General features: G+C 37.0%; 2 protein-coding genes across 2 annotated transcripts; both read right to left on the reverse strand.

Moving 5' to 3' along the window:
* Positions 1 to 672: 672 nt before the first annotated feature.
* Positions 673 to 9,319, reverse strand: mfsd4ab (major facilitator superfamily domain containing 4Ab). Its single transcript, XM_017486468.3, has 10 exons — positions 8,955 to 9,319; positions 5,759 to 5,957; positions 4,656 to 4,892; positions 3,811 to 3,964; positions 3,616 to 3,731; positions 2,993 to 3,166; positions 2,589 to 2,736; positions 1,827 to 1,897; positions 1,626 to 1,746; positions 673 to 1,530 (listed from the first exon to the last, which is right to left on the reverse strand). Exons 1-10 carry the CDS (start codon positions 9,182 to 9,184, stop codon positions 1,370 to 1,372), a joined length of 1,611 nt encoding a protein of 536 aa, XP_017341957.1. The 5' UTR covers positions 9,185 to 9,319; the 3' UTR covers positions 673 to 1,369.
* Positions 9,320 to 12,454: 3,135 nt separating this feature from the next.
* On the reverse strand, positions 12,455 to 18,947 carry nucks1b (nuclear casein kinase and cyclin-dependent kinase substrate 1b). The gene is made up of 8 exons (XM_017488029.3): positions 18,564 to 18,947; positions 17,129 to 17,178; positions 15,961 to 16,012; positions 15,688 to 15,716; positions 15,466 to 15,594; positions 15,120 to 15,290; positions 14,428 to 14,568; positions 12,455 to 14,312 (listed from the first exon to the last, which is right to left on the reverse strand). Exons 1-8 carry the CDS (start codon positions 18,578 to 18,580, stop codon positions 13,984 to 13,986), a joined length of 918 nt encoding a protein of 305 aa, XP_017343518.1. The 5' UTR covers positions 18,581 to 18,947; the 3' UTR covers positions 12,455 to 13,983.
* Between the last annotated feature and the right edge of the window lie 357 nt (positions 18,948 to 19,304).

The raw sequence follows: 19,304 nt of genomic DNA on the forward strand, positions 1-19,304 counted from the left end.
GGTGACCCTGTGCAGGATAGTTGGTATGGAAAATGGATAGATGGATGGTCTCATCAGACCAGAAAACTTTTTTCATGAATTTTTTTTTTTTTTTTTTAAATAATGGCTTTCTTCTCACCATGTCATTCTTTTAATACATTTAATACTATTTCCCTTCCTTTTCTGTATACTGTAATGATTTTTAATCCCACTATCTGGCATCACCTAGAATAGGATGAGCTCATTTTTGAGTCTGGTTCGGTTCCTCTAAAGGTTTCTTCCTCATGTCACTTCACAGAGTATTTCCTTGCTACTTTAACCTCTAGCTTGCTCATTAAATATCGGAATCTACACCTGTATTCCCATAAACATGCTATGTGAAAAGATCTATTGTTAAAATCATTATACAAATAAAATTTAATTGAACTGAAATCAGAAACTAGTGAACTTCCTACTACATTTGGATTGTGAATTGATTGGGACATATTAAGGATATTTTAATTATTGTTTCATAATTAATGCACAACTGTGTGCTGGGATAAGCTCATTGTTTTAACATAAATAAGTGGAATCGTGCCCTCTAAATCTAATTAAAGTATTCAACATGTTTATGTATCTGTTAACAGTAGTTGAAGAAAAAAAAACATCTCTGTAATTGTGAATGACATACATGTCAGTCAAATTTTTTAAAAGAATTTATTACAGTAAAACCATTGTAATGTATCTACGTACCAACAAAAGGATAATGCAACAATTTCTCAAGTGGCTGCAATGGGATAACAGGCCCACATTCATCAAGCTTTTAGAGACAATATGCAGGCAATATCACTACCAAGAAAAATACTACAAAAAAATACATTTCACAATAATAGATAAGATAAATAATTGTGAAAGAACAGTGGACTGGGTGATGCTATATGACTACACAGAACATACAATATAGTGAGAACATGATCCAACACTGTTGACTTTTGTATAGTCTATTACCCCAGTACAATTTAGATTTGCATCATAAGATACTCCTGCTTATTTACTGAACAAAACTCTCTGAGCATGCTCTGTGGTCACTATAATTGTTTATTTCATCTCTTCCAGGTGTTTTCCAGTAATACTTAGCTGAATGAGATTTCCTGAAAACAAGTTTACCCTTTAGCTTCTCATTGAGAAGACTATGTTTTTATTATTACGCAGGTGTATGAGCTTTGATGCCATGTCACAAGAAACTCCAGGATCATAACATTATGTTTGCAGATATTACTCTGACCTGGGTCATGGTCAGTTCTTGCTCTGAACCACTACTAGATAATGAGAAGTACTGTATATTCCCAGTAGTTTCAGTATGTTTATGGAACAGTTTGGGTCTGGTAACTAAAATATACAATAATAGAGACTATTTCTTTTCTTCATTTTTCTCCTCTGTTTTCATTTCTATTTTCTCCCTTATTTTCTCATCTGTTTTCTGTTCTACTTTCTCCTCTTCTCTCTCTGGAGCTTCACATGGAGCCACCACTGATTCTGGTTGTTCCACCATAGCTGTCTTTTTAGATGTTCCTGTTTGCAGAGGGAGACAATATGTACTATAGATATAGAATATATTTTCTAAATCACTTTTGATACCTGTAGAGGTCAGAAGATAGCCATTTTACCTCTGAGGTAGCTTCTGTGGAAGTAGTGACACAGCATGAGGCCAAACAAGAGAGCAAATCCAATGCAGCCAGCGATCATGCCACAGAGGAGGAAACTATAGCTGCCTTTTGTCTGAATGATCTAAAGCCAATATCATAGACATAATTAGTCTACATGATCTCAAAACTTGAAAAAAGCTGGGAAAAAAACAAATTTCATACCGATCCAATCATGACCTGGAGGACCATTTCTCCCATTCCAGCACAGGTCACTACAACAGTGGTGGCACATCCTGACAAAACAGAGTGATGAGATGTGTGTGAGGGTTTGCTGCCCGAAATGTGCAATGTATTAAAAAAGATTGAGTGTTTTGCCCCTTTTAGTATTCACCCCTTTTAACTTCATCCCCATTTTGTAGTGTTACAACCTGGAACTTAAATGGACTTAATTGGGATTTTTGCCATTCAATTTACACAATATGTCTAATATTTGAAGGTGCCATTTTTTATTGAGACAAAAATATGAATTAAACAAAAAAGCAGTCAGTTGTTTGGTTTGTCTTCTGGATATGCTGCTATCTGCCTTAGCCAGGTTATGCCATATTCTAGATTTGTGATATATAATCCCAATTAAGTACATTTTAGTTCCAGATTGTAAAATTACAAAAATGTAGAAATGTTCAAGAGGGTGAATATGTTTCCATGGCACTGTAAGAGGTATTTTACAGACCAAAAGCCAAAATATATAAATAAATATTACATTAAATAAATAATACAAAATATGTATTTTTTTAAAACTACTGAGGTTATTGAACTACAGTACCTTATGGCATTATATATAGCTAGAACTTTGAACACATTAGGACTTTACAATTTGAAGATTAGTCTTATGATTAATAAGGTGTAGTTTATACACTAATTCCAGCCCTCAAAAGTAAAAAAAGAAAGTGACTTGTAGTCTACATATGGATATGTTTGACATACCCTGGTAGTTTAGAATGTCCTCAGTGTAAGCAAGCATGCATGGAAAGATGCTGCTGAGGAAAAGACCGAGTAAACATGTCCCTACGAACAGGAATATGCTACTAGTGTAGAAAATCAGCAGTAGAGATACTGTCACTATTACACCAGCCTGAGGAACACATCCAGATACAGAAACAGGGTTTAGTAGAAAGTGTGTACATACACTGTAAAACATTCAGGTGGTTAAAAACGTGAGTAAACATAACTTGAGGATAAGCGTTGTTTCAACTCAAAAAGTTACATTTTACAAGTTTTACAAGTCAAGACAATGAATTATTTAAGTTAAAAATTTTAAAACTTATAAACTTGAGTTCAAGTTTTACAGTGTAGTAACTGAAATCATAGAACTATATCAAGACCTTTACCAGGCTAAACATGAGCAGGTACACTGGTCTGAAGCGATAGGAAAGTGGAATGGACATCAACCGTCCTCCGGTGATAGCAGCCCAAAAGATGCAGGGTAAATAGCCAGCTGTTTTAGCATGTAGTGACATTGGAGCCGACACAGCGTATGTATACGCAAAACCAGCATAGGCGCCCTATAACCAAGACTCAGTGTCTGTTACACATGATTCATAAAGCTATATACAATATGTATACACTATATGGTAAGAGGTTTGTGGACACCTCACCATCACACCCATATGTGGTTCTTCCCCAAACTGCTGCCACAAAGTCCTGACCTCAACCCCACTAAACACTTTTGGGATGAACTGGAACACTGAGACCTCCTCACCCGACACTAATGCTCTTGTGGCTGAATTGGCAAATCCCAACAGCCGCATTCCAAAATCTAGTGGAAAAGCCTCCTCATAAGTTTTTATAATATATATAACCATAAGAGGTTATTATAACAGCAAAGGGGGACTAAATCTGGAATGGGATGTTCAGAAAGCACATATGGGTGTGATGGACAGGTGTCCACAAACCTTTGGCCATATATCGTATATATCTATATACAGTAGCTACAGTAATGACTGCTGCTCACCACAATGCCATCAGTCATGAAGAGGACCAGTCCTCCCAGAATATGGACTCCAAAGAATGAGGCAGGAAGTTCATGCAGGTTAACATTCATACAGCAGCTGAGAAGGTCTCCATGGCCTGGAGAAATGGAGAAAATAAGTCAGAAACTCCAAAACATCAAAATGTCAGGACAACCTGCTCTGTTCTTTATCTGTACCTCCAGATTCTTGATCTTGTGCCTCTGGGCATTCAGCTGTGTTGGTCTCCATGGCCAGCTCATCATTGTCCGTAAGATGTGGAGGGCTATTTGGGCAGCATAGGATCACTTTCTCGTAGTACATTAGCACAAGTACTGCAATTGGTACTGGCAACTGGAACAGAAATGACTTGATTTTAGGACCCAAACAGTACTGTTCCACTTTCCTGCCTTGTTCCTATTTTCTTTCATCCATCTATACTCTGATAATGTCAGATGATTATTGTTCTCAAATGGGTTTAGTTTGTTTCAGCTATCTTGTCTTGCAATGTCTGTCTGTGTACTATACATAGACATCTTTGTTTGTCTTGTGTCTCTGTGAAGTGTTTATAGCATTGCAGCATTCTGAACTCATAGGCTACTTAGTTCCATAGGTCCCTCATTTCTTAAACTCTCACTTTGTGCATTTGAAACTTTTGCACTTTGAGCATTTTTAAACTACCCCCTTTTGGCTCCTATGTGATACATCTGCAAGTTGTCAGTTTCTATTTGCTGCAATAAACAAAATGAAAAAATGGTAATATGTTACACCAGAATTTCCCTGCACCATCCACAGGGAGGGCAGCTGGTGTTTGTAAAATCTATGAAGCAGGTAATCACAGACAGAACTCTCAACCTCTCTAAGGTTTCTTGAGAGTCATAATATTAATTGTAATCCTTACTGTTAAATAAATGATGATTCAATCTATACATGATTTTCCATTCAAGGCTTAATTTAAACCCTAACATGAATATCTTGTCAGTGTCCAAAATTTCCCCTAAAGTTTTTTGAAGCAAGAGTAGCAGGAGATTGCTCAATATCTTACATTAATCAGGGCCATGATCCAAAAAGCATAGGACACATTGGACTGCTCCATGATTCCTTCAATGTGCTCTGAGTGGTTGCGAAGCATTGGACTCCTGAGGCCTGCCAGACTGTGTCTGAAGTGGTGCATTATTGCCTCATCCTCTGTGCTGTTCATACTGGGACAGTGCTCGGAAAGAAAAGGATCTGCGATCAGGGGACTTACCAGAGCACCAAAGCCAATGAAGAAGTGCAATGCCTAGGAAAAAGGAAGACACAGAGAGGCAAAATTTACTGTGTCTATCCAATTTTTGCCCACCTGGAGAATGCTCACGAAGCTCTGTCACTATTTAAACAGTTGTTTAAAGCATGAATTATTATTATTATTTATTTAATTTATTATTCTTATTATCAGTTACAGATGTCACACTATCTATCTATCTATCTATCTATCTATCTATTGATACTGTATATATATACAGTGCCCTCCACTAATATTGGCACCCTTGGTAAATATGAAAAAAGAAGGCTGTGAAAAAATTGTCTTTATTGTTTAACATTATGATCTTTTGTTCAAAATATTCACAAAAATACTCTGCTCACATGGATATCAAACAATTGCAAACAAATCATAGGTTTATAAAACAATATATATTTGTTAAATATATGTGTGCAACAATAATTTCTCAAACAGATCAAATAGATTTGTCTCAGTTTTAAGGGATGTAATTGTTTTTAGTAATTTTTTTTATACTGTATACAGTATATTGTATACACCAGATACTGAATGCAAATGTTCACATACTTTTGCCACTCAGAGATATGTAATATTGGATCATTTCCCTCAATAAATAAATGACCAAGTATAATATTTTTGTCTCATTTGTTTAATTGGGTTCTCTTTATGTACTTTTAGGGCTTGTGAGAAAATCTGATGATGTTTTAGGTCATATTTATGCAAAAATATAGAAAATTCTAAAGGGTTCACAAACTTTCAAGCACTACTGTATCATCTATTGAATTAATGCAGTATTTATTCAATTAATGTCGTGAATCTACTTAATGTTTAAAATGACTATTTCTATCTCAGAGGTACAATAGATATGTATGTATTCACTCAGTCACCTGTAGGAAGATTGCAGAGTCTTTCCGGTAAAGCACCACCAGCTGAATATTTGCAATTGTATCAATGATACCCATCGCCAGTCCTGACACAGCCATGGCTATGGCTAATTGTAGCACATTGTAGCAGAGAGGAATGATGGCAAAGATCAGAGAAATGAGGAGAGTGGACAGGAGGAGAGCAGAGAGGGCACTGAACAACCTGAGAATCAGACAGAGGGGCGGGGGGGGGCGGGGGGGGGGCGGGGGGGGGGGGGGCACAGGTTCTTAATGAGTTTAATATATGTCCATAGTACTGTTACGTCTGTATTGTTTGCATTCATCTAGTCAAGAGATCATCATGTAAGTAATAGGTTTCAAATTAGGTACACTCTTAGAAGAGATTGAACCTTTGGAGTTCACAAAACGATCCCTTGGTTATTTGGCATGTATCATCAGTTCTTTTTAGAATCTTTGTTGTGGCAAAAGGGTTCATATTAGAACCTGGCCTGTTGTCGAGGTTGCTTTATGAATGGTTTCAAAGATGGACTGTAAAGATTTTACTACTATTTTGTTATTAGCTGTGGCCTGTGCTTTGCTTTTAACCCTGAAATATATTGTACATGCACTTATTGAACGATGTGTGTGTGTGTGTGTGTGTGTGTGTGTGTGTGTGTGTGTGTGTGTGAAAGAGAGAGAGAGAGAGTATACGATGTTTAATCTCACATTGTTTTCTAAATTGTAACACTTCTCTGTATACTTCTCATAATACCAAAACCAAAATGCCACCCATAGTAATTAAAATGGCCATTTTTATTTATTTATTTATTTTTGCTTAACTTAATGTACAGTTCCCTTCAAAATTTTTCAAACAGCAAGCAAGGCTGCTTTTTTTCACTATAGATTTGTGTTTGAAATAAAATAAATAAATAAATAAAATGAATATGAGACGATATATCAGAATTTTAGCTTTCATTTCCTCAAATTTACATCTACAGTCCCCTCCAAAACTATTGGAATGGCAAGGCCAATTAAATATGTTAGTGCTAAACACCAAAGACATTTGAGTTTGAGATATGAGATGAGAGTTTAGGATTTCAGCTTTTATTTCCTGGTATTTACATCTAGATGTCTTAAACAACATAAAACATTTTTTATGTTTTATGAATCAGACCACCCAATTTATAGGTGAGCAAAAGTATAACAACAGATAAGTCTTGAAGTAAAGATATTTTCAGCAGAAATGTTCAATAAAAATGAAACTGGAAAAAAAAGTCTTGAAGTAAATTAAATTAAATAACACTTAATATTTGGTTGCATGTCCCTTGCTTACAATAGCTGCATTAAGTCTGCGACTCATTAACATTATCAAGTTGTTGGTTTCTTCTTTTGTGATGCCAGTCTAAAAACTTCCACTTTTCCCTCTGATAAAATCCTTTGTTGAGTTGGCAGTGTGTTTTGGGTCATTGTCTTGCTGCATGATAAAGTTCCTCCCAATAAGATTAGATGCATTTCAATGTAAATTGGCAGACATATTGTTACTATAAACTTCTGAATTCATTCTGCTGCTACCATCATGAGATGTCACTAATAAAGATTAGTGAGCCTGTTCCAGAAACAGCCATGCAAACCCAAGCCATGACACTACCTCCACCATGTTAAAAAGATGAGCTTGTATGTTTAGGATCAGGAGCAGATCCTGTCTTTTCTGAATAGACATTCAGCGCTATCAATTCTTTAAACATTCAATCTAACATGGCATACATGGGCAGTAAGAAACACCTGTTAGGCACATGTTCCAATACTTCTGATCACTTTAAAAAAATCAGTGGGTTCAAACAAAAGGTGTCATGTTCTAATTTGTTTAACACTCTAGGTGAAAATATGAGGAAGTGAAAGCTAAAATCCTGATCTGTTGTTTTATATTCATCTTTTGATCTCAAACACAAAGGTCTTCTTCAATGTATAGCAAAAACAATAAAATTGCCCTTGTTGTTCCAATACTTTCAGAGGGGCTGTAAATACATGATGTGGAATGGGTTGGTATCTTGTTTTAAATATTATCTTATTTACTAAATATTACAAATATTCAGTTACATTCTGTTAAATGTTGAATGAAATTGATGATTCATAAACGACAATATTCCTTTATTCCAAATAATTCTATTTGTTCAGTGGTGTTGTGCACAAATCATATATTTATGTATGAAACATTTTATGGACAATCAGTGTATTGTGTTGTGAAATGGGTTTAAAAGAGTAATGTATAATAATAATAATAATAAGGTAAGAATGTCTAAGCAGGTTAAAAAATGATATGTACCTTTAAGAGAGGATTCCAATTAGAAACTTTTCAAAAGTGTTAAAAATTAACCTTTAACGTTTCCCCACATCTCCAGGAACCTCAGAAGGTTCATTTTTTAACCTTTTCTTCTTAGAGTGCATAAAATCCCATTTATTATTAAAAATAGCAAGGACACTTTAGCACTGGAAGAATTACACAGGTCCTTACAAAGAGAAATACCTACATTTACCTTGTCAAAAGTAAAAGAAGTAATTAAAGTATTAATGTACAAAAGATTCGAAGTTTAGCCTTCACACTTTGCATTATACTTCCACAAATTGAATGTCTATACATAATGGACATTCACATGGATGTGAGCTTCAAAGCTCTATTATACAAAAAGCATGAGCATAATGGAAAAGCTGAGTGGGTTACTCTACATCAATGAAAAGGTGATACAGTTAGATTTTTCAGTGTGTAGATCTAAAACATTTCTCTTTGTAATAAAAAAAAATACACAAAAATTTTACCAATAAGAAGACCCACATTGAATAACACCAAATAACTCCATAGTGGATCAGATGCATAATACACTAATATTAGTATTGCCCCAGTACCACTGTTTTATTTGATCATGTGAGAGTAAATTTTATATATATATATATATATATATATATATATATATATATATATATATATATATATATATATATATATATATAAATAGAGTGGCGATTGGGATTATGTGTCCAACTCCATAGTGGAGTTTCAAAATTGGTGACATTTTACTGTGAATACATGCAATCAATCAAATGACTTGTGCAGAATTTGATTTGTCTCTTCCTAAACTCTAAATGCAAATGTTTTTAGAGGGGAAGAAAACCCCAGTTTCATTTTCTAGTGAATATACTGTGTATAATGCAACAGCGAACTCACATTTTCTTGAAAACGCCGCCAATCGAACTGCCAATAAGTAGACAGACCTGCTGCGAGAAGAAAACCCAAGTGATCTCCTGTAGTGTTGAGTTGGTCTGACATTTCAGATCTAATATAGTCGGCCCCAGGAATGCTATACAGAGTCCAAAACTAAAGAACACACTCCAATATGTCAGTGTGTGCTGCCAGTTCTGTTTGAAAAGTGTAATAAGACGCTCCTCAATAAACATGCTGACCTCAGAATGAATGAATTATTGAATGTAAGGGTTCTTGAAGATTCTGAGGATTTCTTGCTCACTCTGTCTTTGCTCAGGTCTAGATAGTCAAAAAGTAGCAGATGATATTTATAGAGGCGTTGACGGTGTCACAGAAATACATTTCAGGTTAATACCTGAAAGGGAGGATGCAACATAGCTTTGTCTAGAGCTGTCAATGATTTTCATGTATGGCATCATGTTGAAATCGGATTTCACTGGAAACTATAATTTTATGGTTCAGTCCCCCTATCCTGCCTCTTACGGGGTTAATTAGTGTGTGAGACTAGAAGGTCATGATGTCCGTCTTGTGGTCTACATAGATTTTAAGCAACTGGAGCATTTATTCTTCTCAATTAGTAAATAAAATTCATTTATCCTAAAAGGTGACATACTGGTTCTGGCTTTTGTAAAAAAAAATAATTGAATTTTTAATTCCTGTCCACTGCTGAAAGCACCTACAATGAGCATCGGTGAGCACTGATGAGCATCAGAACTGGACCATGGAGCAATCGAAGAAGGTGGCCTGATCTGAGGAATCATGTTTTCTTTGACATCATTTGGACAGGTGCGTGTGTGTCGCTTACGATTGTTCAGGAATGGTTTGAGGAGCATGACAGAGAGTTCAAGGTGTTGACTTGGCCTCCAAATTCCCCAGATCTAAATCCGATTGAGCATCTGTAGGATGTGCTGGATGCTGGACAAACAAGTCCGATCCATAGAGGCCCACCTCGCAACTTACAGGACTTTAAGGATCTGTTGCTAACGTCTTGCTGCCAGATACCACAGCATACCTTCAGAGGTCTTGTGGAGTTCAATGCTTGATGGATCAGAGCTGTTTTGAAGGCACAAGAGGGACCTACACAATATTAGGCAAGTGGATTTAATCTTATAGCTGATCTGTGTATATGGTGTGCCTAAGGTCTCTTAATAAAATGCTAAATATTTTGGCCTTTTTTGAAAAAATTAAATTACATCAAGATTCATTCATTCATCATCAATAACCACTTTATACTGGGAAGACTGACCATGAAACCACTATATACATGCACATTTGTACAATTATTCACACCTAGGGGCAATTTAGCATAGCCAGTTCCCCTAATGGCATGTTTCTGGGAGGTGAGAGGAAACTTGGAGGAACCCCGTGCAGACTCATGAGAACATTTAAAACTCCACACAGACAATAACCACAGGATCACACCAGAGATCCTGGAGCTGTGAGTCGCTACCCATTGCATCACCATGCCACATAGTTCTAGGTTGTTGCAATAAAATACAATAATTTCTCACATTTCTCATTTCACTTTTTTAATCTGATAATCTTTTCAGATAGAAGCAGAGGTAAGTCTTAGAGTGCAGATATATCCATTGAAGGGAGAAAATGAAGCCTTATACAGATGAGTGTTTTTATTATTGACACACATTAACAACAGTAACTCATCTCACTTCCTCTTCATGAGTTACACTGACACAGATGGTCTTAATGAAACACGCTTTTAACTGAGAACTCAAATGTTTCTTAGTGCTTCAACTTGTCAGTGTTAAACTTTAACAACACATTTCCTGTCAGAGTTACACATAGGGATTTAGAAGTAGATGGCAGATGAGTTACATATGGATTGGAGAATGTTCACAAATGCTGATTGTGCAATGCTGATGTGTTAGATGGCCAATCAGGTGCACATGTTATACAACAGGATTTGGTGTAGTTCAGATGTAATAGTTATTTTTCACTAGTGGCTTTCTACGACAGTTTGGAATTCTCTTTTCTTCTTTCTTTTCCCGCATGTAACATGCTGGATTTCATGTACAAAAATATATTGGCACCCTTGGTAAATATGAGCAAAGAAGACTGAAAACTTGCCTTTATTTTTTAACCTTTTGATCTTTTGTTTAAAAAAAAAATTCACAAAAATACTCTGATCTCATGGATATGAAACAATTGCAAACAAAACAGCATTATCAAAAGAAAATATATTTGTTAAATATAGATATTCAACAATTATTGGCACCCTTTTAGTCAATACTTTGTGCTACTACCCTTTACCAAGATAACATCTCTGAGTCTTCTCCTATAATGCCTGATGAGGTTGGAGAATACATGGCAAGGGATCTGAGACCATTCCTCCATACAGAATCTCTCCAGATCCTTCAAATTTCGAGGTCTATGCTGGTGGACTCTCCTGTTCAGTTCACCACACAGGTTTTCTATGGGTATTAAATTTTGTGGTCAGTAAACCATTGTGTTGGTTTTGATGTATGTTTTGGATCATTTATCCTGCCGGAAGATCCAGCCACGACGCATTTTAGTCTTTCTGGCAGAGACAGTCAGGTTTTCATTTAATATCATTCTGTTGATATTTGATAGAGTTCATGATGTCATGTATCCTAACAAAATGTTCAGGTCCTCTGGCAGAAAAACAGCCCCAAAACATTAAAGAACCACCACTATATTTAACCGTGAGCATGAGGCACTTTTCCATATGGCTACCTCTCTGGGTGTGCCAAAACTACCTCTGGTGTTTATTACCAAAAAGCTCAATTTTGGTTTCATCTGACCACAGAACCCAATCCCATTTGACGTTCCAGTAGTGTCTGGCAAACTGAAGATGCTCGAGTTTGTTTTTTGATGAGAGTAGAATTTTTTCTTTCTTGAAACCCTTCCAAACAACTTGTGGTGACGTAGGTGACTTCAGATTGTAGTTTTGGAGACTTTCTGACCCCAAGACACAACTAATTTCTGCAATTCCCCAGCTGGGATCCTTGGAGATTTTTTGGCCACTCGAACCCTCCTCTTCACAGTACATTGAAACAGTATAGACACAAGTCCTCTTCCGGGTTGATTTATAACATTTATAGTTGACTGGAAATTAATTATTGCCCTGATGGTCGAAATGGGCATTTTCAATGCTTTTTTCTTATAGCCACTTTATATATATATATATATATATATATATATATATATATATATATATATATATATATATATATATATACATATATATGATAAACTTTTGTTTGCAATTGTTTCATATCCATGAGAGCAGAGTATTTTTGTGATTTAAAAAAAAAACAAAATATCAAATGGTTAAACAATAAAGACAATTTTTCAGTCTTCTCATTTACCAAGGGTGCCAATATCAATAGAGGGCACTGTATGCCTCATATTCTCTCATTCAATAGTATATACACTGGACCAGACTTCTTGTTTCTTCAGATACTGTATCAGGACTCATACAACACTTTAAATGCAAGATACATTTTATTTTTCTTTGTAAAACAAATATTCCAAAAAATCAGATCAGCTCAATTAAAACTTTTTTTTTTTTTTTTTAAATTTTAGTTGTATTTTAGATAAATTATCATAGATTGAAAGGCTACATAACTGGACAAAGATAGAAGTCATGGAAATAGACAAAAGAAGCAGACAAAGCTCAGGATGGTGATGAACTGAATTACATTCTGCTTCACCACCCAACTGGCTCCACAGATAATTTATCTGAAAGGCATCTATAAGCATCAAAATACTTAAAAAATACACATATGAAGCATCACAAAGTCAATAATAAGGTTGTTACTAGCTCGCTTCTGACAGTCTCTGACTTTTCATACATCCAAATCGTACACTTTCCTGTCACACCATCTAAATATTACTCACGACACGTAATGCCACTCCATGAACTGCGGTATTACAATGCAATTATAGGCTACATTTAAACTGCAGAAATCTTCAAAGCAAAACTGTTTTAAAAGCATTATAGATGTTAACATCTTTTAATGTCATCATTTTTTTTCAACTGTTGAGAGAGTACAAGGCAATAACCAAGGTATAACCTTTCACTCCTTTCCAGCACACAAGCTTTTTGCAAAACTGGTTTGAAATTAGTTTGAAAATATGCTTCTATTTGGAATTGAAAAGATCCAATTTCTTTATATATAAATATTTTAAAAATTATGTTTACACACAACTTGCTGAGTAAAGCCTGAATTAAAAACTGATGGCAGAGAAAGTGGTGGTCTGTGTTTAAAGACAATGAAACTTGCCGAAACTTAACTGATATTGTGGCGAATTTGGCGCTCTACAAATCCACAGAGCAGCTCGATGACAGGAAGTCTAACACATTCACTTAACAATAAAACGAACCAGCCCACAGCTATGAAAAGCATTTAACAGAGTGAGATCATACAAGCTTTGCTTATGTGGTGAACTAGCATAAGGTTTCCCCTCAAAAACCAAATATCTTTACGGCAGTAATTTTGTATTTCGCTTCAGGAGGTTACAGCATTAATTCACGTAGCTAACACTCCAAGCATTAGAGCAAATCATTGATCTAATATTCTAGATTTAAATCTGCAATAACAATTTTGAGAGATTGTGACATTGGAGCTTTAACAAAACAAATCTGCCATAAATGTTCATCAGTGAGCACTATCAAACATATCTTGATGGTGTGATAAGGTTTCCACCACTTTCTTTCATTTGTAATTGAATAAAGATTAAATTAGCAAAAAGGTCATCAAGCAATGCTCAATATTAATATAGATTACTATAAGTTGGATATAGAGAAAGTGGTGCGGGTACTTCAGCGATACTGTTTGCAAATAGTGTGGATGATACTTCACAGAGAGTTCATCTGAAATATTGTATTTACAGGATGAAAGAAATAAACAAACATCCAAAACACCCAGAGCAGTGTGGAAACTCCACTGTTCCACAATAAGAAAAGACAAAAACGGGTAAAACAATTTTTCTGCCATCAGAAAGAAGACGATCAGTCTTCGCCTGATGGAGCATCCTCCTCAGAGGCATCGTCCTTTTCCCCTTTCTCCTTCTCACTCTCTCGCCCTTCCTTCTCCTCGCCATCGTTGTCCTCCCCTTCTCCGGTGCTCTCTTCAGCCTTCTCAACTGGGGGTGATTTTTTCTTCTCTCCTTTTTTCTCTCCTTTCTTCTTGTCCTTCCCATCCTTCTCCTTCTCCTCCTCCTCTCCCTCCCTGGGGCTCTCGATGTCTTCGTCCTCGTCTTTAGGGATAACTTTTTTGGTTACAACCTTCTTTGCCTTAGTCTGACGCTTTCCTCTCTTCTTTTTAGGCCCCCTGCTCACTAAAATTTAAAAAAAAAAAAACAATATATGTGGGTTAACACAGAACACGTGCATGTGGCTTTGTAAAGTTGGTGCTGTTTAATATAACACAACCTTTATCCTAGTAGCCAGTACCTGAAGTTCTTATTCTGGATTTTGGGGACTTCTTGTCTTTGCTCCTCCTGCTGACTTTCACGTTCTTCCTCTTGGGCCGCCCATAGTCGCTGTCATCATCGTCATCTTCCACCATAAAATCTTCATCGCTGCCTGAATCCTCTATGGGAGCAAAAACATTCAGAAGTGCTCCAATTAGGATCCTATTAACTTATTAACAGTCCACACAATATTTTGAGATTTTTTGTGATTGTTGCAGCAAAAATTCTTGATTTTGCTGTGGCTTTAAAAAAAAATTGTGATGTGATGTGCGGAGGTTTTTTCTTTCTTTCTGAAAACTACCTGAATCTGCTAAATTGCAATCGCATGATATTGTTTTGCACGGCCTTTCGCAGTGATGTTTGTTGGTAAATGAAACTTTTTTGCTGTACTCATGTTAGACGCACGTGATTCGAAGAGGGCTTTGGCTGAATGCGTGTTGTGATGACGTCACGCGGCGCGTTGTGATGATGTCACATGACACGTCTTGGCAAAAATCTGCGGTAATTTAGAACAACTGCAATCTTCTCCAAATATTGCGGAGTTTTATTGATTTTACATTCATTTCTGCGATCGCAAAATGCTGGAGAGACTGACATTACATATCCTTGCTCTGCAATATATACTGTCAGACACATTTATTTTGTGGTATAATGCATGAAAAATATTGGCACCTCCTGTATAAACATCACTGTCGTCTTCATCTCCCTCTTCCTCCCCCTCTTCTTCTTCACTGCCTCCGTCCCCAAGAAGAATCTCCCTCTGTTTGGAGGCTGCTTTACTAGCAGCCTGCCGCACCTGCCGACCCTTCTTCTTCACAACCTTCTCTTCATCATCGCTGTCATCTGAAAATATACAATAAAGACAGTCCTTACTTACATGTACATGGAATTAACTCCTAATAATATACTATTTAGCATGTCTTCTTACCAGATTCATTAACTGTACTGGTAAGATGAACGTTTATTTTATTTTCAGAAAGGAGTCTGTAAATTAAGCAAGAAAAGTTGTAGGTGATACCTGCAGCTCTTTTCCTTTTAGCGGTCGCCTGCCTTCCCTTGCTAACCTTTTTAGTCTTGTAGTCACTGTCACCGCCGTCGTCATCCTCTTCCTCCTCACCATAGTCATTATCGTCATCACTAAAGTCCTCTGGAACCGAAGAAAACAAGGTTCATTATGAAAGACCAATGGGCTCTTCATTAAATATGCTTGGAAACTAGCAGCAACAGAATCTTGACTTACTCTTATGGTCTTTAACTCGAGACTCATCACTGCAAAAGACAAGACACTGGTTATTTGGACAGATTATGTAAAAACATTTGAAGAGTGTCCTAAGTAATATGCTGAAGTGTTTGTTAGTAACGGTTCACTCATTCAAAATAATTGCCAACATTACCAACGTCCACACAGAACAGTCACATGTGTGTGTCTCTTAAATCAAGCATGCAGCACATAAGTGAAGCAGTATATTTACATTATCATGACTGAAAATGAACTCTTATTTAAGAAACCAACCTCTGTTTCACGGCTTTCTTGGGTTTGTCGGACTCTCCTTCATATTCTTCATCTGCATTCATTCAAACAATTCAGGTTAATCAGACATAATAATAATAATAATAATAATAATAATGATAATGATAATAATAACAACATCATACCAGTTACTAAGCAGTTACTAGGTGAAATGTAATTATGTAATCATCCCCTCGCCAGTCGCACACAGCATGTGTGTTCAGTGGTGTTTATTATGTCTCTTATTTTTAAGCATGCAAATTTGGCAATTAATTTTATTTTTGCTCTGTTTAAAGGGGCAGAAATACACAAAAAATTCTATGAAGTTGGTAATTCTGCAATCATTATTGACTTGTTAGAGTGATGTGCCAGGCACGTGCCTTGTCTCCACCATCTCTTGAGGAGGTTTGCAGCTTGGAAACCACAGGAAATGATCTGGCCTTTTATGGCACAGGAATACCTGTGTGTGTGTGTGTGTGTGTGTGTGTGTGTGTGTGTACTACTTGCCCACTTGCACAGAAGGTTATATTCTTAACCCTTAACCTCCGCATAACCTTCTTAAGTACCACGACTTTAGCAGTCAGTTGTACTGCATGCCAGATTATAGTATTAACAGCCTATTATTTGGGTTCATTTCTGGTCATTTAAGGCAGGGGTTCCCAAACTTTTCCAGGGTAAGGCCCCCCAAATGGCATTAACATTTGACCGAGGCCCCCCTTTTGCAAGATGTCTTTAAAACACATTAAAAATACAGACTTCTGAATATATCCCCTTTTTTTATTTATTAATAATTACATCTTACATTTTTACATTACATTAGAAATTGATTGTGTGTGTGTGGTTGTCTGAGAGTGAGAATTATTTTTCCACACCAAATTGTTGAGGCCCCCCAGGCGCCCCCTGGCGGCCCCCACTTTTAAAACCACTGATTTAACGTATGTTGGCCTATTAAGGACCATGCCATGTGCTGTTCAAAATTAAACCAAATAAATAGAACAAATGGCAGAACAAACCACATCATGGATTTTAGGTCCACTTTTATTAGTTCTTGAATGTTCTAGACCATTAACATTCTGATCTGCATGCTTTTCAATAAAGCTAATCTAATCAGTTACTGAATATTAAATCCGAGCTATGCATAAATTTTTCGATATGTAAGAGGAACACTCACCAGCATCGTCAGACTCTTGAAACTGGGCGTAATCAACTACCCTCTTATTCCTGTAGGGACAAATTGAAACATTTAAGTAATTCACAATGACACAAACTACTGAAAACGTATACGCCTGTCCTCTCAGATAGAGTTCTCACGGTTCGGAGTTAGTCATGGTATTCGATCGGATGGTTACCTCACCAGTGACGTTTTCAAAACACGGGAATGAATTTTCGTCCATTACTGTTTAGACCTGTTTTGGGTTTTTTTTACTTGGTGTGGTGCCTTTCCTCACAGGCATGCCCTTTCAGCTTATAATAACAATGTGATAAACTAATAACAACAATGTGAGACACCTCCGTGTAAGGGGGTTTATCGAAAAAGTTATTCTCAAAAATAAGAAAGAAGAACAATTAAGCGATTCTTTTGTCCTGCAAAGAATTTATAATATTTCTGTCACCCCAAGCTTTGTGTTCTTAAACGGTCGATCAATATCGTGATACAGTGATATTTTTAGACTGCTTTATCATACCGTGAGAATGTAAAACCGCAACCCCCCTAATTCGTTAGCTATATTTAGAAAAACAAAAACAAACAAACAAACAACAACGATGCTTGGTAGGCTGTTTATTCCTATTACTACGAGTTCCTCCATAGTCCACTCATTTATAACCACGTATCCGTGTGTTAATAACGCTGCTATAGCCTAGCTGTTACAAAGTTTAATAAACAGCTATGAACTGCAGCTAACAGTCAGCAACAGATGATGTTTTATGAACGTGTTAATAACGCAGCCATACTCTCAGCACTGGAGTAGGCGGGGAGCTAACAGGCTAGCAGCGCTTCATGTTCACACACGGAGCTAGCGACGCAAAGCGCGGACAAAACTTAGCTAGGCCGTTAAAGTCTCTACATAGCTCGACTCGTCGAATTTTTATACTATTATATCAAATAAAATAAACCACACTTTATTTAGTGCGCTTAGTTGACACTGTTTAGGTAATTAGGCAGGTTTTTTGGGTTATTCAGAAGCTAATTGGCAGCTGCCCAGATAGGAAGCCAATTACAGTCATGTATTTTGTTCATGAGGACAGCTTGCGTGTGCGTAATGTTGGCTTTAAATACGCGACACTGGTGGTACTATTTTTTTGGGTGGGGAAATATGTTATCAGTGTTGTTGTTGGTTTTTTTTTTTTTTTTTTGGGGGGGGGGGGGGGGGGGTTGGCACAAAAGTAAACCCAATAATCCACTTAAGTAAATGAGCTAACCAGTTCGCAGTGGCCGATTGAGTTAACTGGTGCTGGTTAGCATCCGTGCTGCTAGCAAACATGGAGAGGTGCGAACTGTCCACTCCACCAGCTAACGCAGTCGCATTACTAAACATTTACAACCGCAACAACAACAAAGCTTCGTACTAACTGCTTAAAACACGCAACACAAAACATGAACGTACCTCGAAGGCCTCGCCATTCTGCAGATCTGAGTCCGTAACGTTACTTTTCAATGTCCCAATAATGTTGGAGGAATATTTGGCGGCAGGTTTGGTTACACAGAGCAACCACTAGCGTGCTAAGGTACAAGCCAGGTAGTTTTCAGCAGGCTAAGCTAACTCGCTTGCCTAACGTTATCGGAATAATAGTGCGAAACTTAAAACGTATGACTTTCTCACGGTATATTTGCGTTTTGGTTGGAAAAAATGATCTGGTTTGGCTAAGCACAGACTGGATTGACCTGGTTCTGCCTATCGATGAATGGTAGCTAACTCGCTAGCCAGCTACTATTGAGAGCATTGCGCCTGGCCTGTTGCAGCCAGGAGGCGTTTAGTGTGTGTAAAAAGTGGGATGGGACTGAGAGGCTTAGATGCCCGTAAAATGCGGATTGGACGACCAAACTGTTCTGTAGGACAGGGGTTCCCAAACTTTTCCAGGGCAAGGCCCCCCAAATGGAATTAAAATGTGACCGAGGCCCCCCTTTCGCAAGATGTCTTTAAAACACATTAAAAATACAGACTTCTGAATATATCCCCCTTTTTTATTATTAATAATTACATCTTACATCTTTACATTACATTAGGAATTGATTGTGTGTGTGTGGTTGTCTGAGAGTGAGAAAGAGAAAACATACATTTATTTATTTTTCACACCAAATTGTTGAGGCCCCCCGGGCGCCCCCTGGCGGCCCCCACTTTGAAAAC

Source organism: Ictalurus punctatus, chromosome 15 (assembly GCF_001660625.3).
Source record: "Ictalurus punctatus breed USDA103 chromosome 15, Coco_2.0, whole genome shotgun sequence".
Classification (NCBI taxonomy): Eukaryota; Metazoa; Chordata; class Actinopteri; order Siluriformes; family Ictaluridae; genus Ictalurus; species Ictalurus punctatus.

Coding starts and splice junctions, on each gene's coding strand:
- nucks1b (XM_017488029.3), bottom strand. Junction 15,717..15,960: donor AAGAAAGCCGTGAAACAGAG/GTTGGTTTCTTA, acceptor TGTCTTTTGCAG/TGATGAGTCTCGAGTTAAAG. Junction 14,313..14,427: donor ATCCAGAATAAGAACTTCAG/GTACTGGCTACT, acceptor TTTAAATTTTAG/TGAGCAGGGGGCCTAAAAAG.
- mfsd4ab (XM_017486468.3), bottom strand. CDS start 9,184: ATGTTTATTGAGGAGCGTCTTATTACACTTTTCAAACAGAACTGGCAG. Junction 3,167..3,615: donor TCATGACTGATGGCATTGTG/GTGAGCAGCAGT, acceptor TCTTGGTTATAG/GGCGCCTATGCTGGTTTTGC. Junction 1,898..2,588: donor GGACATTCTAAACTACCAGG/GTATGTCAAACA, acceptor CTGTTTTGTCAG/GATGTGCCACCACTGTTGTA.